The sequence below is a fragment of the Lepidochelys kempii genome, chromosome 4, assembly GCF_965140265.1.
Source record: "Lepidochelys kempii isolate rLepKem1 chromosome 4, rLepKem1.hap2, whole genome shotgun sequence".
In the NCBI taxonomy this organism is placed as follows: Eukaryota; Metazoa; Chordata; order Testudines; family Cheloniidae; genus Lepidochelys; species Lepidochelys kempii.
In genome coordinates, this window is record NC_133259.1 from 80796624 (window position 1) to 80820519 (window position 23896).

The 23896-nt window shown below is 42.9% G+C and overlaps 1 protein-coding gene across 2 annotated transcripts in view; it reads left to right on the forward strand.

Annotated features, from left to right (window-relative positions):
• The window catches only part of FAM149A (family with sequence similarity 149 member A), a 76340-nt gene extending 60485 nt beyond the window's left edge, over positions 1-15855 (forward strand). For both annotated transcript variants that reach the window (XM_073341861.1, XM_073341862.1), the window contains exons 4-14: positions 25-167; positions 4086-4211; positions 4653-4829; positions 6081-6271; positions 8021-8175; positions 10142-10245; positions 10445-10672; positions 10933-11053; positions 12402-12530; positions 13011-13089; positions 14896-15855. In XM_073341861.1, coding sequence (XP_073197962.1) covers positions 25-167; positions 4086-4211; positions 4653-4829; positions 6081-6271; positions 8021-8175; positions 10142-10245; positions 10445-10672; positions 10933-11053; positions 12402-12530; positions 13011-13089; positions 14896-14969 — 1527 coding nt within the window. In that variant the 3' untranslated portion in view covers positions 14970-15855. The remainder of the gene's footprint in view (positions 1-24; positions 168-4085; positions 4212-4652; positions 4830-6080; positions 6272-8020; positions 8176-10141; positions 10246-10444; positions 10673-10932; positions 11054-12401; positions 12531-13010; positions 13090-14895) is intronic.
• Positions 15856-23896: the final 8041 nt, after the last annotated feature.

A 23896-nucleotide genomic window follows, 5' to 3' on the forward strand; every position in this document is an offset into this window, starting at 1 on the left:
TAAAAACAGTCTTATAATTTGTAGGAATATGACAAAGCTAATACACAAAGAGTGCATCAGTCATTCTGGGATGTGGATGAAATGTTGTTTGAAGGAAAAGTGAGTTCTCAAACCCAGAGTCTGCAGGCAGAATGTAAAGAGTGGACCAAAAGGTCTCTTCATCTGAGGTAAGGGAATTGCTTACTAGAATTAGTTTGAAGCTATCAGAATTTTGTTTGATTAATTTATTTTATTTTCTAGGTATCTCAATCTGAGCTGTTCTTATTGGCATATATTTGTAGTACTATTTTCACAATTGTGTTCAAATTCATCTGCAGTTCAATGGTCAAACTTCAGAGGGGTAGCCATGTTAGTCTGTGTCCACAAAAACAACAAGGAGTCCAGTGGCACCTTAAAGACTAACAGATTTATTTGGGCATAAGCTTTTATGCCTGCATCTGTAATTTTCTCTCCATGCATCTGAAGAAGTGGGATTTTTAACCCACAGAAGTTTATGCCCAAATAAATCTGTTAGTCTTTAAAGTGCCACTGGACTCCTCATTGTTTTAGTGGTCAAACTGGGTGTCAGTCCTTAGCCATGCATGGACTCTCTGTGCCCTACCTGCTCATGATGTTCTTCCTAAGTAATGTAGTAATCGCAAAAGATTTTATATTAGTGCAGGATCATGAGAATAGTTATGTGTGTGAAAATTAATATGAGAAAAGAAGAAAAATTTATTTCAGTAGTGACTTTTAATATTTACAGCATACATCTAATAGTGCAATTAATACTCTATTTATAAAAACTAACCTCAGTGAAGACATACAACAAAATCCTGTGTGCCCTGAAGTCAATACAAAGACACCCATGCTGCCAATTCTACCCTGTTGAATGCAGTCCTTTTTAGGAGTAGGGAGAAAAGAGTGTGTCCATAGGCTGCAGGAATAGTATGTGGCTATGGTGATGTCACCATCCTGAGGCATGTAAACCAGTATGAACCAAAGTGAAATGTTAGCAAAGCAATAAGTAGTTCTATAAATGGAGAGATATGTACTTATGGAGAAAATGTCCTTGGCTCTTTCATGGTGGTGCAAGGTGCCTGCGGAACACAGGGACTGCTCTTTCCTTCGATCTCTAGCACAGCAAACCACCCAACGAGGGCAGGGAGGAGACCCATGCCCTGTTATGTGCTCAGAGGGTCACACAACACCATTAAAGTGGTACTGCCTTGTGTGCGCACATATGTACACTCTTATTGTCATAGGGTGGCTCCACACCATTCTAATGTGAGCCTGTGTGTATCTGGATAACCTAGTCCTTAATCTTTAAAAGGATTTTAGTTTTAAGTTTCCAGAGAATCATAATTACCAAATGTCAATGAAAAAAGATTTAGAATGTGTTGTTAAGGTTGACAATAATAATAACTAATAAATACTACAATCCTTTATGTGAATCAGGAGACATTAAATACATAAACTTGAAGCAACATTTCCGTATTGTTATACAAAATCTTTTCTTTCTTTAAATGCTATAACAATTCATAGGATATGCAGAAATCCTGCTGTTGTGTAGAAGTGTAGCTAATTCAATATATGCATTCTCAGCTGATTACATTTTTACAGTATTTTCACTGGACTAGAGTTCATATGAATGTTGGGTACTTAGCTCTGATAACGATGGTAAAAAGTAAATGGAACTTATTAATGAGCTCCTGGAAATAGGTAGATTGAACCTGCCTACCAGTACATGATTCAGGAGGGAAATATATTAACTTAATTTGAGCCAATTTAAAGATTATAGACTAGATAGTAGAGAGACAAGATGGACAAGGAAATATCTTTTAATGAACCAAATTCTGTTGGTGAGAGGGACAAGTTGGTTCAATAAAAGATATTGCCTTATCTACCCTGTTTCTCTAATATCCTGGGACCAACATAGCTACAATAACACTGGATAGACTAGTTATGGAATATAAGTGTCATTAACTATTTTGTTAAGTTATTTTGAAAAAAGATGAGTATAGTAGAAAAGAAAGCTTGATACAGTGGTCCTCATGCTCTTCTCCAGTCTGGATTGTTTCTGTATGCTCTGTTTCTTCTCCGGGAATCTGCCGAAGCCTCTTGTAATGATTGCAAGTGTATGTCAGGACTGGGGGTGGAGGTTGGAAGCAGTTGTTCTGAGTGACTGGCTCCCTTGGGAACTTGGTAGATTTCTGCTTGGAAATTTGTACAAGTTAATGAGTGAACCAACATAAACTTTGCCTCTGCAACTCTCTACCCTGTCAAATGGAGAATAGTGCACAGCTCTAGCACTATAGCAATATGATTTCTGAAGGAGCTATCCTACTAGGTGAGGTGTTAGCAAGAGAGCCACACAACGCTGTCATTATGGATTCTTGAGAGTCCATTGCATTGGCCCTTCAGTTCTCTGTGGATCTTTAGGCTTTCAAGTTCATATCCCCTGTCCTGTGAGTGGAACATTCTTGCAAATCCTGTCATGTAGATTTTTCAGAGCTATATCTCTCCTCCACAGACAGAGATTGTTTTTTAAATCAAGTTTGTATGTTTTTCTAAAATATCTGCTCTAGGAATTATTTTGTGGAAGTGCTATGCCCTGTGTTATACAGGAGGTCAGACTAGATGATCACAGTGGTTTCTTTTGATCTTGGAATCTATGAATTACTGGAAAGGTATGGAAAAATTCTAGTGATATAGAAAAAGCCTGTCTGACATGAATGTCAGCTCTCGAAGAAATATTCACAGGTACGAGAAGTTCTGTGAACATTACAGTGCTTAATTACAGGTGCTAAGGGAGTTTATTTTAGGGAATTTTCTACCACCTGATATTGAAAAATGCATAGTGTGCCATAGTTAACTCTGAGCTTTAAAAAAAAAAACCCTTAGTTCTCAGTCAGGGCTAGATTGTGAACGCCTTTACTCACAGTGTTGAGCAATTTCAGGAGTTGCTCCATTGACTCTAGTGGGACTGCTGCTCTGAGTAATTGTTCCCCAGTGTGAAAAAGTGGTTTACAGTCAGTCCTTCCAATAGGTAAGTCATGCTGGTCTCTGTTTGAACAGCAAAACATATTTAGTTGCTCAGACTGGGCCTGAACATTGCCATTGATTTCATTAGGCATGGGATCAAACCTAATAAAAGAAAAGGTCTTTACTTACTGCGTCAGTTTATAAAGTAGAGAATTTGTAATAATTAATGAGTTATTGACTAATGAACATGACTCAGAACTTTCTTATTTACAGTGCCATTCAGTGAAAAAGTAGGAGTTTCTCAAGGAAGAGTTTCCAAGTATTTGAACGAACCTGAGAATCTCAGATTGAAATATACAAGTTCCTACTTATTACCTGTAGACTCCCCTCAAGAGCCCTTGAAAATGTTTAGTGGAAAGCAATGTAAAGTAATGAGCATTAATCAGATAAATAATGATCCAAAATTCTCTATTTCACAAAGGGATTGTGTATACATTAAAAGAAAAATAAACTTCCCTTCCCCCCCCCCCCCCCAGTTGCAGCCTATACATTAAAGCCTTATCTGGTCCCAATTTCAATAACATGTACATTAGCAGCCACCTTTATAAACATTTTGGGTCAGATCCTTTGTCCCCAGGGAGGTCACTTTTGTGTTACTAGAGTTGTGCAGAGTGATGTTAAAGTAACCCTATTGGGATCGTGTTCTCCATGTATTTTAAAATTTTCTCTTTCTATGTTGTCTGATGGACTGTTGATATGAAAGAAAGTTTTATGTTCTGTATGCAAATCAACTTTTATAACATAGTTCATGTAGCTCGTGTGGGTGTTATCTGTTGTCCTTTCAGTAAATGTCTGGCTATTTTTAAAGCTTATAGGCCTGATCCTCAACTGGTTTAAATTAGCATAGATCTACTGGCTTCAGTGCAGCTACACCACTTTACATTATCTGAGGATCTGGCCCCTTGTTCCCATTAATTACTCAGAATAAATGTATGGAAGCTATTATTAAATTATTTCTACCTGTTTGTTGGTATTGCAGGTGTCTGTATTTTTCACATTGCTGCACTTCCTGGTATTCTGATTTGATTACGTGTAACTACTTCACATTCTGTATTTTGCAGGATTTTAGGAAAACAGCTTCTTTTTCCTAGGGGTGAAGGCTTTCAGCATTTTCAGAGCAGAACAACTAGCTCGGCATACACCAAATCTTTACTTGGCCTCTGTGAAAGTACTAGCAACACAAAAGAGTATGTTAACAGTTTCATATATGTTACTTTTTAAGCATTTCTATTGACATTACATTTTTTTCATATATTCCTAATATTTATAGCAACTAAATATAGTTACAGTTAACATAAAAAAACCTCAGTCACAAATACATAAACATTACCTCTTATAGATGATCAAATAAGTGAAAAGTTTGTATGACCTATCAAAGAGTTCCCTGATTGTGCAGCAATTGTATCGTAGGCTTTTAAGACCTTATTAGGATATCATTTCAGTATGTTGTCTTTATGTAGTGGAAATAAAATTTACTTAGTCAAAAGCACTTCACTTTGATCTATCATATCTTTTCATAGGTTTATAGGCATATTATTTTAATAACCTTAAAACACCTCAGTATAATGCAGCATCTGCCTATTTACACTTCTTTCCATGTATATTTAATTCTAATTCTTTTATTTCAGGCTGTGCGTTTCGGGATCTAAATTAGTTCCAATAGCATCCCCAGTACACAAATCATTAAACTGTGGTTCCCCAAGGATTTCTGTTTCTGAGTCATCTGAGTATTCATTCCTGGAAGAAGAAATCTATGAGGTGGATGGAAAAATTGAAGAATATCTTGCTTTTGACAACAAGGAGCTGTAAATAAATTATATATATTTTTTGAAGAATATAATGAGAAACTGTCATGAAATTGCTTAAAACCTGGTGCTTTGCTTCTCTCTAAACCTACTTCCAATTAATTTAGAAAATTCCTTAGTTCTCACTTCTGTGGTTCAGAAGTACACTGTGTAGCTCAAAAAGGGGGGATGCAAAAGTGATTTTAAGCCCCCTTTCCATTCCCTTCCAACCCTGGGCTACCGATGTGTCCCCTGGCATAAGTTAAAGGAGCCTGAAGAGTGAGAGTGCAGGGAAACCACATACCTAGCGCTGGCTGTAGGGTTGGGAAGTTATGGTAAAGGAACCATTGTGCCCTCTCCCTGTCCCTGAACTAGTTTGATTCTTCTGGGGCCAGCTACACCACCTTTAGGGTCACTTTCCATCGGCACATCTAGAATGCAGCCAAGGATGAGGCCTTTCTGAATTGAGATTATAGAGGTTGTTTTTAATATAATTTTTTTCATTTTCTTAAATTGTAATATGATATAGTTAATGTTAGAATAAGCACAGAATAAAATTTAGTTCCAGAAAGCTCTTTTCATACTAAGTGTATCATGAGGCAGTGAGTAAGGGTTCTGTGACACACCTGTTCCCCAGTCCAGACAGGAAGAGAGAGAAATAAAGAGGGGTGAAAATGTCCATATAATAATGGAAGGGTGGGTGTGGCACATGAAGTTACATGGTCCCCTGCTCCTGCAAAGCTGTAGAAATCCCTCCAAGTCATTCCACATGGTCATGGCAAATGTGTCGGGATGAGCAGGATGTGGAGCTAAGGATCTACTCTACACAATATTCTCCCCTTCAGAGCTGGTGGGATGGTATTTTCCTTAGGTGGTGGTGAAGTAAGGGGGTGTGGGATTCTAGCCCCCCGTGCCCAAGTCCATCAGTTTTGTCTCATTCCTGCTATACTATCTATGTCTATGGCTGCTATATCAAGAGTCTCAAAAACTTCTTGCTGTAATGCTCCAGTTTAATTTTTCATGCTGCTACCACCTCCATTCAACCAGCAAGAGGCAACAAAGCAAAGTAAAACCAATTCATAATTTCAGTTTAGAGCGGTTCTGTTTTCTTCCCACAGTACTTGGGTCATGTATAATATGAACCTTGATCTTTTAAATACAAATCTATTTTATGCTTTTCTGGATCCATAAGAAAATATGTTAGTTTCACTGTTTTTGTTAACAGAAACATGTAGAAGTTGATAATAAAGCTGAATTTGCTTCAATCATTAGTGGTGATGAGTGTTTGGAACAAAAGAAAACCCAGCTTGCTCGAAAGAGGAATAAATGTGGCATTCCTCCAGTTTCTCCCAATGCCTGTATCAAAGACGCAGTGGCTGCTGAAGTGTTTGATGGTGTCTGGAGCAATATAGTTGAAATATTGGAGGAGCTGATTAGAAAAAACTGGGAAACTGCTATCACAGGTACTCAGAGTTTTTGTAGATGGCACTTATAGACTTGTACTTGGAACAGTAATTTAGTTTCACCAATTAATTAAATATGGCTTAGCAAACATCTTTATTATTATTCTTAAATATCACTTTGTGTTTACATGGCACTTTATAAAATTCATGCACATTCTCCCAATGGAAAGATTCTTACTGACTTCAGTGGGCTTTGGATCAGCCCCATAAAGAGAGGTCTCTCACAAGAAGTGCTTGTAGGCACAAAGAGATCCTTGGTGCAATATATAACATGATGCCTCTTGGAAGCTCTTCAGCAGTAAGGATTGAATCTGGGACCTGGGTATTTAAAAGCATTAGCCTTTAATGTTTAAGCTAAAAGACCCAAGTTTGTTAGCAAAATCACAGTAGAGACTCATCAAACTCTGTGTGGTCCAGCCACTAAAGGAGGAGAGAGAGCTACGCTGACTCTGGGTTATGCAGAAATGAACATAGGATGAAAGAACATAGTTCACTGTGATTAAATTTAACTCTTCCTGGTGTTTTCAACAGACTGTTGCACAGAAAAGCAGAAGGTAAAGAACTAACTATTGGTGAAATGTTGTCCTCTGGCATGTGCATGGAGTTGCCTTTAGAAGATAATGGGATATACATTTTAAGAAACAATGCAGATTAACAGAAGAAACAATGCCAGAAAAACATACATAAAATTAATCTTAAATAAAAAGGAAAAACATATCAATGGAAACAAGTAAAATAATAAACCTCAAATTCATTTTAAAACTATGGCTGGTCTACACGTAAATATTCACAGCTCTGAGTGGGGTAGCTGTGCAGCCTAACCACTGGCATAGACACAGCTAGGTTGACAGAAGAATGCTTCTAGTGACCTAGTTACTATTTCAGTGGGAACATTACCTCCCTAAGCAATGTAGAAACCCGTTCCAGTGCTCTAGCTGTGTCTACACTTTGGAGTTATGCTGGCATAGCTACAGGGCTGTAACTATGCCATTATAGCCCCCATAGTGTAGAAACGGTCTAAGTAGAAGTTGTTAAATATTTGCAGGAATCTATGCTGGTAGAACTGAGTGTTGCGTGTGTAATTGCCAGACTGCACAAGAATTGTTCAGGCTACAAGTGAATTGTTTAGCTCAGTATTATGCATTAAAGATGATTTAGGTTTGCTACCTTGTCCTCTAAGAAGGAAATCCACTTGTGGAGAATAAGCTGCTAAGCAAAGTATGTGGGCTAGGACTGTTGAGAAATTTAAGGATATGATAGAAATAATATAATGGCTTATACTCACTGGAAAAGTAGCAATTCAGCTTTTGGCAGGCAGGAATGGATTAAGAGGACATTTGGTTGCTTCTGTTCACACATTTTTCTGTTTCTAACACACCTTACATGAGAATGTTTCAATAATGTTCCAGTTGTTTTACCAGTGTTTTCTAAAAAAAAAGCAAATTACATCTCTTCCACGTACATGGCCCAACTGATTTTATCATTGACAGAGAAAATACAGTCATTTTGAAAATGTTTTTAGAAATAAATGCTTTTAATCTCACAACTAGTTTATTTTTAAATGTCATGAAGGCTTAAATTAAAACTAATCTAAGACAAAATGTCAACATTTATAATAAATGTGGAATACTGTTTTTCTAGCAGATAATATGTCAAACCTGAGTCACTGATATTTTCCTACCATCATCAATTTGTTTAACTGCATAAAATTTTGTTTCTTAATCACTTGTATGTTCTACACTGGTGCAGAGAATGACAAGCAGGTGGAGAAATTGAAAGCTATTACAAGTAAATTGCCACATCAACTAGTCTCCCGTATTACAGCAGATACAGCAAGTGTCCCCCCATCAAGAGGCTCTGAGGCACGAAGCACATCTTTTGGTTCGCATTTTGTTCCATCTCAGGTAAAATATTGTTCCACAAAACAGAATTCTGTTTTCAGTTGGCCTAGGCCTTTTCTAACTTAGATCTGAAAAGTTTCCATTTTATTGATTTATGCATATATAAGGTATTTAGTTTGACTTTCCATCTTTGAGTCTGGTTTTTAAAAAAACACAAGTCTACATCATTGTTATAACCACTTTTTATTTGGACCCCAATTAGAATTGAGACCTTATTGTGTTAGGTGCAATAAAAACAGATAGCGGTACTCCCTATTCCCTCCCAGAAAATCATACCCTTTATATTGAGAGACAATCCTTCCCTTTCAATAGAACCATGAAAGAACTCTTCCCTGCAAGGTGCATGTGAAGTTCCAGCTTAACTCCCCTCGTTCAAAACCCCTAACATCAGGTTGTCTTAGTTGCTCCTCTTCTCTCTCTCTTCCCTTCCCTCTCTCTCCCCTTCCGCTCCCCACTGCATTATGGGTTGGTGGACAAAGGGACTTGTTCAGTGTCTGCCTCAGTGTTGGAACTTGGGAGTCTTGGGTTCTATTTGAGTTTCTGGAGGTGGGTATGCTCTAGCAGTTACATACTCTTCTGTTTCTTTTCTTTAGCCTGTCCCTTTCTGTCTCTGTCCCCTATGCTTCTGTTTCCCATAGTCTGTTCCTATTCACATCCAGCATGTCCCTACCCCTGCATTCAAGCAGATTTCTTCTTCTCCTCCATGCTTCCTAGGCGTCCACAGAGGGAACTTTGAGAACATAGGAGAGACAGCTTCTCTGCTCTTAGGGCTTGTCTACACTTATGGGGGATCAGTGAGCAGCGATTGATGCATCGATGGTTGATTTAGTGGGTCTAGTGAAGACCCACTAAATCAACCGCAGATCGCTCTCCTGTCAGCTCCTGTACTCCACCGGATTGAGAAGCGTAGGGGGAGTCGAGCGGAGAGCGTCTCCTGTCGACATTGCGTAGTGTCAACCCCACGGTAAGAGGATCTAAGCTATGTCTATTTGAGTTACGCTATTCATGTAACTCATATTGCATAGCTTAGATTGAATTTTCCCTGTAGTGTAGACAAGGCCTTAGTTCCAGTGCTTGGTACTGTAGTGGCCCAGCAGCCAGGAGTAAATTGCAACCAAAAAAAAAGTCCTATTCAGCCCCTGCAGCCTTGATCTAGAATATGCCCAGTGAAAATGGAATATTTTGAGAATTTAGCTACCATCCTCTAACAAACCTTTACTGACTAAGTGCAGACAGCAATGGTCAGAGGTTTATAATTTGGCCAAATTTGGATGGATTTTCATGGGGGCATTTCAAGTCGCCTCTCTGTCCCTACAGCAACTCCTCTGCTAAATTTTTGAGTCCCTACTCCAAAGCCTGGTGGTGGTAGAGCTTCTCTGTAAAGTGGTTGTAAGAATTTTTTAATAGTAACAAAACGTATTTTTCACTAACCTCATTCTCAGAAATGGCTGAACCATTTTTGGTGGAACTTTTCAAAAAGTAAGTAAATAAATTATATATATAAATTATATATAAAAGCCTGAAGTGGACACACAATAGGAAAAATTTTAGCCTGAAGAAAAAGCTTTAGGCAAAGTTATAGGGCTCTGTTTTCAATGACTTACAATAGAATGGAAAAGCAACCCTAATTATAGTCATTGCTGTCATCTCTGCCTATAATAGCAATAAATAATGGGATACATATTACTTATGTTTGCAGTGATAATATTCAAGAGTTCTTTCTTGTAATATGTATGGTTAGTTTTAGTTTTCCAGCTTTGTTTTGTGGAGTATTAACCCTTATTTGTTTGCATTTTATCTTCTTTATGGGAGACATTTTCCATTATGATCTGAAGTGGGATTTCTCTTGCATACTGTTTTTAAGCATTTTTTGACCTAACTATGTGGGTTTTGGGGGTTTTGAAGCCTTCCTCCATAGAAGGTAATGAGACTGAAAGGTTAAATACATTTATTTTTTTGCTCTGTTTAGGTTCACCGTTTCTCCAGCAATTTCTATAGTGATTTGAATGGCGTCATGACAATTCAAGCTAAACCACTCCAACAGAGGCATACAAGCTTGGCAGACAAGATACAGTAAATATTGCTATGAAAATAGTACACTTTTTTTATGCTGTACTTTGTCATTTTGGCCATATAAAATATGCTTTGGGATTTCAAAAATGTAATTAAAAATGCAGACATCTTTCTGTCAATAATAGATATGACTGAGTTTTAATTTATAAAAGTAACAATTATATTCTTCTAAAAAGTGTGTGTTTTGTTTTCTCTCTAGGAATGAACAAGAAGACAAACAACATAGTATAGGCTCCAGTGTTCTCAACTCAGTGCGGACTCGGCGGGGGCGAATTACTGATAACAGTATTCTCTCATCATCTCGGGTACTGCTGGCATCTTCTAGGAAAATGCCAACCCATCGTAGGCTACCATCTCTCACTTCAGATCCACTATGCTCAAAAACTCCTAATGTGTACAGTGATGAAGTCCTTAGGGGCACTAAATTGTGAGTTTTTAGTTTCACTTTCTTCTTCCTTGCTGAACTTGAACAAGAGCATTCATTGTTACAGGGTTTAGTGAAGTATTGTAAAAGATTGCTGAAAGATTCCACACTTCATACAGAAAAATGAAGCATACATAAAGCATGTTCTGAGAGCTGCCGCTGCATTAAGTGTTCTGCTATTTACAGTAACTTAAATGTATTAAGAAATGTTGTCCCCGGTGTATTAGATGGAATATGAAATCTGTTTAATCTGAATCCTACAGGTATACTGGCTTAGATCGCTTGTCCTCTCCACTTGTACATACAGCCCAGAACAAGTTACCACCAATAAACACGGAGACTGTTGAACAGTATCTTTCAGTACCTGGATCACGGCAAGGCTTTGTAAGATGTGCTTGTTAATATTGTTAAAGGACATCAGTAACTTGAACAAAAAAATTCCCCAAACCCACTTTGTATCACTGGTTGAAATTAGTACTTTGGGGAGAGTTGTATTCAATCATATTTTATTGTGATACAAGGCCTTAAGATATGTGAGAATTTATAGTTACGTTTTGAAGGGACATTGGGAGATATTTTAGGTCCCAAATGTAGGTTATTTTAAAGATATTTTTCTAAAATTAAATAATTTTTTCTTGAATTTCTAAAGAGCAGATATAAATGAATTTTGTATCTGTGTTTTAGATTTATATATTGCCTTGCAGTGTTTTCTGCGTTGTGCCAGTGCATGAGAAGTAGAAATTGAAATTGACTAAAAGTGAATATAAATAAAAGTGAAACTGATCCATTTTCATTGTCCAAGAAGTATGAAGTACAAGAAAAGAGAAAAATGATGAAAAGTAAATTAGAATTTTGAAATTATTTCAGTTTGAATAATATATTTCCAAATATTTTTAAAATTATAAATATGGACATACATGAAGAAACCCATAACTTTTATGGTTTTGTATGTTCTTATGCTCCTTAATGAGATGGTGTAGTGGTTGGGGCATTATCCTAGGACTTAGAAGACCCTGGTTCAAGTCCCTACTCTGGCAAAGACATCCAGTGTGACTGTGAGCATGTCACTTGCTTTACTGTGCCTCACTTCCTCATCTCTAAAATGGACATAGTCAGTAGAGATGTTGAGGAGAGGGGTGAGGTCTAAGCATTGCCCCTCAAAGGATGTTAGGTGCCTAACTCTGTGCTGGGAGGGAGGTGCTTCAGGATTCCTACATGTAAACTCTTTCCTAGAATTAAGCATTTTAGCCAACTCAGTCCTTTCTCATGAAAAACAGTACTGGTGGTGGTCCTGCACCCCCACTCCTTCTACTAAAAACTCAGTGGTTAGAGGACTCACCTGGGATGTGGAAGACCCTCCTAGCCGTCTTTTATAATAGGTACAGTAGGGTCTAGCATAACCCTCTCAAATTATGTAGAACATGAGAGATAGACACATGCTGTTAACACAGCTATCATTCTTCGTCTTAAACAGAGCCTCTTGCAATTACACTTACCCCTCTCCTACCCTCTCTATAAAACATGTTATCTTAATTTTTAGACACTTGAAATCCAATTGAAAAGCCCAAAATAGTTATTTTAAAAACTCTTAACTCAAGCCTTTCACTTAATGGAGAATTAGCTCTTTGCTTTTTTTTTTTTCTTTTAATTTAAGCAAAGGTCAAAAGGATTCTTATTTTAGCCTGCCAATATTTGCATTTATTTCAATGCTCAATTTTTTTTTCTCTTTCAGCATAGAGGGAGATATCCTCATAGTAGAGTGTCAAGTGCAGTACCTGACAGTACAGAGCAACGACCACTTAGAGAACGAACTGTCATTATTGATCAGTTTTCAAGACCCAACACAACTAACACATTCAGGGTGGGTTTTTGTGTGATTAGAGATGTTGGGCCAGACATCTATGGAAGGGTGGGACAGAGAGAGATGCAGAAAACCTGCCTCCCCAACACCACCACCATCTTTGTATGACTGCAAAACAGCCTCCCACAGTACCAGACCTTGTGATCTCAGGCGTGAAGGGACTGCTTACTCCTACTCCCTCCAGAGAGCAGGATGTCTAAAAGAGGGTGGGACCACATTCCTGCACCCCATCTACACGGGTCTGAAGAGTGGGGTTAGTGTGCTGGGAAGAGAGATCTGCTGCATCCTAGTGAGTGAAGCAGATTGCGCCACCTCCATATGCAAGAAAGATGCCTGTGGAGGCACAATGTCTCTTATACTCCTAGAGCAGTGCAACTCCACCACTGCCCTCTGTGCTGGGCTGTGGTGTGAAAGTCACAATCAAATCCTTAATCTGTGAGAGGACCATAATGAACAAAAATATTTCCCCCCTTTTTACAGTCAGATACCCCTCATAAAAGGTTGTTGACGCCCATGGATTTTGCTAACCATACATGGACAGGTCAAGGCTTTTTAACAGGTAAGCAAAACCAAAAGATTAATTTAAAAAAGAACACACAGAACGCCTGATGAGGGGGAAATTGGGGGTACCTTGTGTGCGGGAGCACACAGAGCCTCTGACATGGGGGGGAAGAGGAGAAAGGAGGGCATGGAAGAGATGGGAATGGTGGGGATAATGGGGACCCTGGTATGGGTGGAGAGGGGAATGGGGGGATACACGGAGCCCCTGGCAGGGAGGAGATTGGAGGAGTTCCTGAAATAGAGGGGAGGGCAGCATGCAGGGAGCTTTTGCGGCAGGGTGGAGGTATGCAAGGAGCCCCTGGTGTGTACAATAAGCTTGGCCTACAAAAGCTATGAAGTGTGCAACCCCCTCATTGTAGGTTCTATATAAATGGCAGCAGTGGTGGTGGTTGTTCATATTTTTTTTCCAGACACTTACTCATAGATGTGTATTGCACATGACATTCCACACTAGATTATAAAATGTCTAAACATACTCCATATAATTATGCTTTTTCATTGGCTGAGGCTGCAAAAGCTTTACACCCAACTTTTAATAGCATTTCTCTGTTTGTCTGTCTGTCTATGTAATGCAAAAACTTTTGAACACTGCATCTAATCAATTCCAAAATATCAGAGTCCCTTCTAGGCATCAGTGGCCAGAACCCTATTGGGTTTTTTTTTGGCGGGGGGCAAATCAGAACATTGAAAGGGAGGAAGTGGGGGCACATTGACACGTGAATGACAACACCCAGACAGATAACACTGAGGTGGGAAATGTGGGTGTACACACAGAGCCCCTGTCACTCAGGGGAGAATGTGGGACACTGGTATAGGGCAAGAGAGGGAATGGATGGCAATTGGTGGGGGTGATATAAGGGGAATAGGTGAAAGGTTTGCAAGCAGAGTCCCTGCCAAGGGGGATGGGGAGAGTGGGGGGACCCTGGTGTGGGGGGATATTTGTGAATCCCTTGCATGGGGGGGAGGAGGGAGACAGACCCTTTGGCATAGGGAGATGGGGGGAGGAGTGCGTGGGATGACGTGGGAATGGGGAGACACAGAGCCACTAGCATGGGGGATAGAAAGGGTAGCCTTTACATGGGAGGAAGGGGAAATTGGGGGCACAAACAACTCCTGGCAGCGAGAAGATTGGGGGGAGTTGCAGGAAGTCCCTGAAAAAGAGGGGGATGGTACGGTGACACATAAGAAGCTGGAGGTGGGGGGAAATGGAGGGATGCAAGGAGCCCCTGATGTGTGTGATAAGATTGGCTTACATGAGCTACAAAGTGTAAAAGTCCCTTATTTATTAATAGCATATTGAACATAAACAAGTAACTTTAATGTGAAAAAGAAAATGGAAATTTTTTGTTTATAATGTTCTTTAAATCAAATATTAAATTAAATCATTGTTGGATTTCAGCTAAGGTCTTTCCTTTGCTGTACCAGCAAAACAAGGAGGTACTGGATATTGGATTCAGTATTAAAATGAATCTTCGTATGGGGCTCTCTAACTTCTGGGATAAAGCAGTACTTCTTATGTTAGGTTGCATTCAGCCAATGAAAGTCTGCCATTCCCACATTGTGTGTCCATTCTCATTTCTAAGAATTGTAGGTTTTCCTGAGTTTTGTGTAATTCTTTAGTTAAAGCATTGTGTAGAGAAACTAATACAAACCAAAAGAACTACTTCGATAAAAAAGGTGACGTGAGAATACAATCAAGCTAATAAATGTTCTTCTAAAGGAGGCCTACGGAAACAACCCAAATACAGGGTTGATGTGACTTTTGGTTATAGTACACTTACTAAATAATGTTTTTTATTTTCAGGTTCACAACATTACTCCAAATCCTTTCAAAGAAATCCATCCACTTCCAGGAAGAGATTTCAAGTAGCCTCTTAATACAACTTGGAAAGAGACAGAAAATCCATGGCACTAATTGGAGGACTACGCTGCTTGGCCTACTAGCTATTGTCACAAGGAATAAAGAAAGAGTATTGCAGCATACTGTATGCTACTTCGTCTTCCAGTCCTGGGCATATGTGTATGGCCTTGTTCAAAAGTAGCATCAGCAGAGATTGGAGCAAAATGAAAGAAAATAAAACCAATGGATTAAATCTAGACTGTAGGAATTTGGTGTCTTTCCAGGGTAAAGATGAGGCCACTGTCTCTTTCACACACATACACTGACTTAGTCCTTCATTTGGGAAGCAACTTCATAGTTCTGCTTCTCTTTTGGCAGAAGCAAGTAACAACCTGCTTAAGTCCTTGTAGCTATATTCCCCTTCCTCTTTCCAGTGTTACAGGCATTTTGTACTGTCCTTGCACTGATTATGTACAAAGTTAATGTCTTTTTAAATAAGAGTTTGTAGTACCCCGTGTTTATTATGCCCTTTCGCTTTTCTAGTCTCGGACTGTTCCTGTTGCTCTCTGTAAAAATTGCCTGTCCCTAGCCTTTCTTCCTTGTTTAATTTATCTTCATCTGAACAGTGATTAGAGAGCTGTATTTCATTCATTATTAGTAATTAAGCTGTTCAGAATGTTAAGTGTTCTGTAGCTCAAATGGAATTGTTCTCAGGAAACAACAGTTGTCTTGTCAGGCTGAATTATTCATTACAGTCTCAAGATTTGAATCGCTGACCTGTGAATAAGACAGGTCTCACTTACCAAACCAGTTATTATTGAAGTTTTTTAATGACACATACTAATGTGAAACCTAATAAAAATTCCTGTATCTAATTCTGCAGCAGATTTGTTTTAACATTAAAATATTTACTTAATGAATAGAGGCAGCATTTCATACTCCCTGCATCTGTTTAGACCATACAAAAAAACAAAAAGTAACTTAAAAATGTTTGTTGTTTATTATGTGTAGTGCAGTAGTGCCTAGAGGGCACTGCCAAGATCAGGGCTCCAGTGTGTTAGCCCTGTACATATATACAATAGGTGACAGTCCCTGTCCCAGAAAGCCAACAGTCTAAATAGACAAGATAGGCTAAAAATTAGAGGGGAAACAGGAGCACAGAGAAATTTAGTGACTTTCCCAAAGCACCCAGCAGGTGAGTAGCAGAGCTGAGAATAGAATCCAGGTCTGCTGAGTCCCAGTCCTGTCCCCTGTTCATTGGACAACATAATTCTTGTCAGCCATGCTTGATCAGGAAATTGTCATGCAGCACTGTGGGTTCTTTGCTTGGCACTGTTCCCAGCACCCAATCTGATTGCTTGAACAAGAGGCAGGTCGATGCTGATTGGGAGTGCTCTAAGGTGTGGTTATCACCCCTGGTTTGGCAATAAGTGGTCTTCAGGTGCTTATCGTGCTCCCAGTATTGATCACATGCCAGTGGTGGTTCTTCAAATGATTGCTCATATCGATTCCAATTAGGTGTGCGTGTGCCACGTGCATAGTTGTTGGAAAGTTTTTTCCCCTAGCAGCACCCGTCAGGTCGGCTGTGGAGTCCCCTGGAGTGGCGCCTTCATGGCGTTCAAAATATGACCCTGCTGACCCGGCACCTCCTCAGTTCCTTCTTACTGCCAGTGACAGTCGTTGGAACTGTGGCGTATTGCTCAGCAAGTTCTACCACGTTTCCCCAGCCTCTTTATTTTGTCTCTGTTCTTTATACATTTTAGTTAGTTTAATTTTTAGTTAGTATTAGTTCTTAGCAGTTGGGCTGGGGGGTTTACCCTCTATCCCAACTGCTTTTTCTTGGGAGGGCTTTTATGCGCAAGTCCCAGGGGTTCAAGCCCTGCAAGTCCTGCTCCAAGCTGATGCCAACGGGCGACCCCCATGACGTTTGTCTGAAGTGTCTGGAAGAGGCTCCCCAAGCCGATTAGTGCAGGATTTGTAAAGGGTTTCACCCCAGAACCAAAAAGGAGTGAGACTTTTGCCTTAAGCAGCTCCTTAAGGAGGTGACACTTAAACCTCAGCCTCTGCCGGTGCGGCAGGACCTGGTACCAAGTTCTTTGGTGCGTAGAACCCTGGCGACAGCGGTGGAAGTGGTACCGCGGATGGACTCTACTAGAGACCGGTAGCACCGCTGCTCCTCGGTGCCGAAACCAACAGGATCGACCCGGCACCGCTCCCACTCCCCAGTGCAGAAGCAGCACTGGAAGCAAGGGAGGAGCAGTTCTTCGTCCCAGAGACCCACCCCTCTGGAGTCGGCCAATGGGCCGCATCCTCGTGAGGAGCACTCAGTGCCGAAGCCTGCAGAGATGGCACCATTGACTTCGGCCCCGCAAGGGGGACCGTTGAGTCTGGTGCCATTGGATTTCCCAGCCTACATCATTGAGGAAGTGGAGCTGCCATCCACCCCGCCATCCACCCCAGACACCTTTTGCTGCTGCAAGGAACCTCATTGCCATGACAGCGCCGAGGTCACCTACGATTTGAGCCAAACCTCTGGTACCACATCGTATGGCACCGTCTCGAGGCAAACCAGCGATGATCCAACGCTTGGTACCACTGATAGAATCGCGGAACCGGTTGGACTCGCAGCACCGCTCCAGGTTGCGCCAGCGCTCACCATCGCAATGCTGATCCATGTGTCGGTCCCCATCGCGCAGCAGGTCCCGGACCTGGCACCAGTCCCAACACTGCTCAGTGACCCCGCATAGCTCCAGATCCCAGTACTGCTCCAGATTATGGCATTGTCCAGGTCGCGGCACCACTCCCCAGCACAGCGCTGTTTGCCAGATCAGCTTTGCTCAGCACCACCCTGGCCCTTGCGGTCCTGATCCTAGTCCTCGGACTCGGCATCTAGGTACTCAGGGCAGGTCACCGGTCAGGCACCGGTCAGGCTGTGGATGCCCTGTGGTGGGGGCAGGGCCATGGCCTGCACAGTGGCAGGGACCAGCACCGTGGTCATTCTGGACCCTGTGGGTGTACCACTAGGCCCAGGGCGCCCAGTCTAAATGCTTCTGATTGGCACCTCTTAACCTAGGGTGCCGGAGGCTTCAGCCAGTCGCCCCACGCCTAGGGATGCTAAGAAGGCACTGTGCCCCCGCCCCCCCCCCCAAACCAACTCCAACTTTGGTTCCTGAGCCTGGTACAGCCAGCGAGACAGGTAGTCAGGCTCCTGATGAGCAGGAGGGACAGGAGGACCTGGTTCCCCCATTAGCCTCTTCGTCCTTCTCCCCGAACGAGGCTGTTGCAGGCACTTCCATCTCCGGACCACCTCCTGTAGTCGCACCCACCAGCACCTCTTGTGCAGGGTGGCACACATGAGTCTGAAGGCCGAGGAGGTAGTGGAGTCAGAGGACCCGGTGGTCGACATTTCGGCCCCAAAGGGTCCTTTGAGGGTGGCTCTGCCCCTCATCAAAACTATACAGACCAATGCTAAGACCATCTGTCAGACCCTGACCTCCATCCCTCTCACCTCCAAGGGCGTTGAAAGGAAATACTTCATGCCTTAAAAAGGGGTACGAATACCTCTTTATGCACCCACAGCCCTGTTCATTGGTGGTTGCGGCTATAAATGAGAGAGAGAGGCGGGGCAGCAAGCCCCAGCTCCCAAGTCCAAAGAAGCCAAATGACTGGACTTGTTCGGACGTAAAGTGTACTCCACAGTGTGGGGCTCCAGCTCAGGATTGCCAACCAGCAGGCAATTCTGAACCAGTATAACTTCAACTCCTGGAACTCAATGCTCAAGTTCAAGGAGCTTGTGCCAACTGAGTCCAGGGAGGAGTTTGGAGCCATAGTAGAGGAGGGCAAGGTGGTGGCACAGACCTCTTTACAGGCCTCACTGGATGTTGTGGACTCGGTGGTGTGCACCTTGTCCTCCGGTATTGCCATGAGGTGCACCTCATGGGTGCAAGCCTTGAGCCTACTGCCCGAGGTTCAACAGACAATGCAAGACCTGCCTTTTGATGGGGCAGGCCTGTTCGTGGAGCAGACTGACTTTCAGTTGCATAGCCTCAAAGACTCAAGGGTTACTATGAAATCCTTGGGTATGCACACGCTGACAACCCAATGTAAACATTTTAAGCCACTACAGGAGCAGCAGCTCTCCTACCCTCCTCGACTAAGGCAGGAATTTTATGGAAGAAGGGGCAAGAACAGCAGAAGGAAGCCTTCCAACCCCACCTCCCCCTTCCGGAAAAGGCCAGGGCCCAACCAAACCATCGTTGGGTTCCAAGCAAGCCTTTTGAAGGGGTGCTTGAGGACGGTGCACCAGACTCATTCCCGGATCCTTCCCCGCCCTTTTTGAATGGTTTGTCCCACGTCTAACGTGCTTGGTCCCAAATAACCTCGGACTGCTGGGTCCAGTTCTGCTCCTACCCTCCCTCCCACCCCCCTTCTGTGTCCCTCTTCAGGGACCCCTCTCATGAGCAACTCCTTATCCAGGAGGTGCAGGTGCTCCTCACCATAGAAGCGGTGGAGGAGCTTCCTCAGGAGCTAAAGGGCAAGGGATTCTACTCCCAATACTTCCTAATCCCCAAGGCCAAGGGGGATCTCAGACCTATTCTAGACCTGCACGGACTCAACAAATTAATGGTAAAGTTGATGTTCTGCATGGTCTCTCTGGGCACTATTATCCCTTCCCTGCATCCGGGAAACTGGTATGACGCCCTCAACATGAAGAGTCCGTACTTCCACATAGCGATTTGTCCAGCACACAGGCGCTTCCTATACTTTGTGGTCAACCACAAGCATTACCAATTCACTGCCCTACCATTCAGCCTCTCAACAGCCTCCTGAGTGTTCACCAAGTGCGTGTCAGTTGTGACTGCTTTCCTCCATTGCCAGCAGGTGCAAGTATACCCCTACCTAGACGACTGGCTGCTCAGGGGCTGCACCAGAGCACAGGTGCAGTCCCAAATCCGTTTGGTCAATTGCATGTTTGAGTAGCTTGGTCTCCTCAACTTGGGGAAGTCGACCTTGGAACCAACCCAGAGAATAGAATTCGTTGTGGCAGTGTTAGACTCGGTACAGACGCAAGCTCTTCTGCTGGAGTCCCGATTTTGAGCCATCACAGACATAATTCAAAGCCTCCAGCAATTCTCAACCACAACAGCAAGCGGGTGCCTGAGTCTCCTTGGCCAATGGCTTCTTGCACTGACGTGACCCGGCATGCTAGGCTCTGGCTCAGACTGTTGCAGACATGGCTCACGTTGGCCTACCGCCTGGGGCGCAACAGCTCGAATTCATTGGTCACGGTGCCAGGGCAGGTCCTCACATCCCTTCGCTGGTGGCTTGACCCCCGAAGCGGTGTGGGGAGGAGTACCCTTCCACAACCCTCAACCTTCCTTGTCCCTGGTTATGGATGTGTTGGCTCTGGTATGGGGCGGGGGGGCATCTGGGGGACCTCCAGACACAAGGCCTGTGGTCGCAGCTCTCCCTAAATATCAACATCAAGGAGCTGAGGGTGGTGCGCCTCGCTTGCCAGGCCTTTTAGGCCCGACTGCAAGGCCAATGCATAGCAGTCCTAATGGACAACACCACTGCCATGTTTTACATCAAAAAGCAAGGGGGAGCCCGTACTTCTTGCCTATGCCAGGAGGTCCTCTGACTGTGGGAGTTCTGCATCGCCCACTCCATTCACCTGGAAGCATCCTTTCTACCAGGAGTTCAGAACACACTGGCCGACCGCCTCAGCAGGGCCATCCTTAGGATTTATGGGGCCCTACGCAGTATTATTAAACTGGTGCCCCTATGTCCGATGGCAGCCTGGGCTCACAGCCCAGGGCGCGGGCGACAAGGCAGCAAAGGATACTGAGCAGCTCGGCCTGCCTCATGGCGGTGGAGAATCACAGTTCCCCGCAGAGACCCACATACCCTCTCCCTCATGCAGAATGTGTGGCACCAAAAATGCATTTGGCTCTGTGAATATGGCCCCTGCTTAAGGAGTCTCCAGTGCACACTGGGTGTGCGGGAGCCAACCCATTATTACCTGCTGTCATGGGCGGTGGGTGAAGCTGCCGCTTGGGGAGGCTAGCTCCCCAGTCTGCCTCTTCTGCCTGTGGCCTCGCCCATACTCCACCCCCTGCTCTGCTCCAGGCCCTGCCCCCACTCCAGCCAAATCCCTGAATCGAAATAAAGCAAATGACATTTGAAAAAAACACTCTTCTGCAATTTCTTTCTAAAGAAAATGGAGCATGTTTTCCACTGCATGTCAGATGGTGAAGATTGGAGATGAAGAAGGTACCTAATTAAAAGCACCATATTTGGGAATAAAAAATGTCAGTCACGGGTTTTTTGATATACCCTGAAGTTTGTCAGAGATTTATTTGCAAAAACTTTGTAGTAAGGGTAAGTCAGCTGAATACAACATTCAATATTATGCAATACATGATGCAGCTCTTCTCTGATTTACATTTTCTTAATCAATATTTCTAAGGTGATTTTATATTTTAAATGTACTCTTAAACCTTCATAAAGTAATCATTCCAGATTACTACATATTTAACTCACTGAAATGAAGACATTATTTTAAATTAATCAGTCACAGAGGTTTAGTTTGTTTATAACAATGTTCATTGTTTTAGAAAAAGGGAACACTAATTTATTTTGTGTGATCTCCATAACAATGGACCTGTTTATGAAATTTCACCAACTTTAAAAAATATGTTTCCAAAGATTTTAGGCATAACAAAGGATTTTATATCTTACTAAGATACTGATTTTGCTAGAGGGTTCTCTTAAAACTAGTTCATCAAATAGAAGGGAAGAAAGGGAAACTTATTTGTCCGGCTATCTGGAAGGAAAGGGGTGTTGTCCCTTTAAGGCTCTCTTCAACAGGGGTGCGAAGGGAGAAAGAGGTGGACAGAAAGGACAGGACGACGTTGGAAGCTAGGTTTTTTTTTACTATGGTAATTAAAATTAAAATGTGTATTGAAGGATTTATGTAAAAAAATATATGTCTGAAGAGTTAAGCATTTAAGGCTAAAGATGAATAGTCAGATTGTGCATCTAAATATCTATGCAAGGATTTTTTAGAGATGTGATTTTATAATCTTCAGCAACACACTAATGAAATATTTTTAAAGCAAATTTTAAACGAAGGTCCTGTAGACTAATATTTACTCAGAACATGTTACAGTAACGCACAACTGTTTTTGTCAGTAAATTCAGAAACTGACAGTATATACCTAGGGGTTGGCAAATGCCTGTTAAATGGCTTCATGACTACTTGAATGGCTCTTTAACAGTTTCAGTGTTGTGCTAATAGGCCTGGAAGACATTTTCACTTTTAAGTTACTAGATTCCCTTCCCTGGAAGACTTACCAGGCTGCAGCAGGTAGCTGTGGGAGCCTGCAGGAGGGGTCAGAACAGAAATAGGAAGAGGAGGGACGGTGGACACTAAGACCCAGAGGTACCCCAAATTTTCGGGTGCCTTATGCAGCCACACATGCTGTGTATGCCTAAGGGTGGCCCTGCACCTCAGCAGGTCATTCCGCACACACGAGTGGTCCATCCGGCCAGATATCATACACCTCATTTTCCAAAGGTGGGAGTTTCCCCAGGTTGACCTGTTTTTTTCACCCAACGCAACAGGAAGTGCCCAATGTTCTGTTCCTTCCAGGGTCACAGCCCAGGCTCCCTCATGGACGCATTCCTGCTACCCTGGAAAGGTTGCCTGCTCTACGCCTTTCCCCAGTTCCCTCTCTTGCACAAGGTCCTGCTCAAGGTCTGCAAGGAGGGGGCAAAGATAATTCTGATAACTCCAGTGTGGCCTCACCAGCACTGGTACACCACGCTACTGGAGCTGTCAGTGGACGCACCGGTCATGTTCCCTCTCTTTCCCGACTTACTCAGGACCATGGTCGCCTCCATCATCCTGACCTATAGTCCCTCCACCTCATGGCTTGGAAGCTTCATGACTGAACCCCCTGGAACTTCCATGCTTGGAACAAGTAAGGGAGGTCCTCCTTGGCAGCAGGAAGCCCTCTACTAGAGCCATGTATCTGGCGAAGTGGAAGAGATTCTTGTGTTGGTGTGACCAGCATTGCATACCCCCTCTCTAGGCTCCAGTACCTCTCATCTTGGAGTACCTCCTACACCAGAAACATCAAGGCCTGGCAATGTCCTCCATAAGAGTACACCTCGCTGCTATCTTGGCCTTCCACCCAGGAGCGTCTGGTCAATCTGTGTTCGCCAACCCTATGGTTGGTTGCTTCCTTAAAGGTTTGGACTGCCTACATCCCCAGATCTGGCAACCTGTCCCTGTGTGGGACCTTAACCTGGTCCTTTCCAGGCTCCTGGGGCCCCCATTCGAACCACTGGCAACTTGCTCCCTCCTGTACCTGTCTTGGAAGATAGCATTCCCGGTCGCCATTACATCTGCGAGGAGGGTGTCTGAGGTAAAGGCCCTCATTTCTGATGCACCTTCCACAGTTTTCCATAAAGATAAGGTGAAACTCAGGCCATGTCTGGCCTTTCTCCCCAAGGTGATGTCATACTTCCACACCAGTCAGGACATTTTCCTGCCCATCTTTTACCCTAAGCCTCATGCCAGTAACTAGGAACAGCGGCTTCACTCCTTCGATGTTCACTGAGAACTAGCTTTCTACATCGAGTACACTAAGCCATTCAGAAAGTCGAACCAGCTGTTCATAGCATTGGCAGACTGGATGAAATGACTCCCAGTCTCAAGGAATATCCTCTTGGATCATGTCATGCATCCGCACGTGCTATGAGCTGGCCAGACTACCAGCCCTGGCTTTTATAGCACACTCCACGAGGGCCCAGGCCTCATCAGTGGTGTTCTTGACCCAAGTCCTTATCCAAGAAATCTGCAGGGCAGCAACTTTGGTCCTTGGTGTATATCTTCACCTCTCATTACGCCATTGTCCGGCACGCCAGAGATGATGTGGCTTTCGGCAGAGCGGTGCTG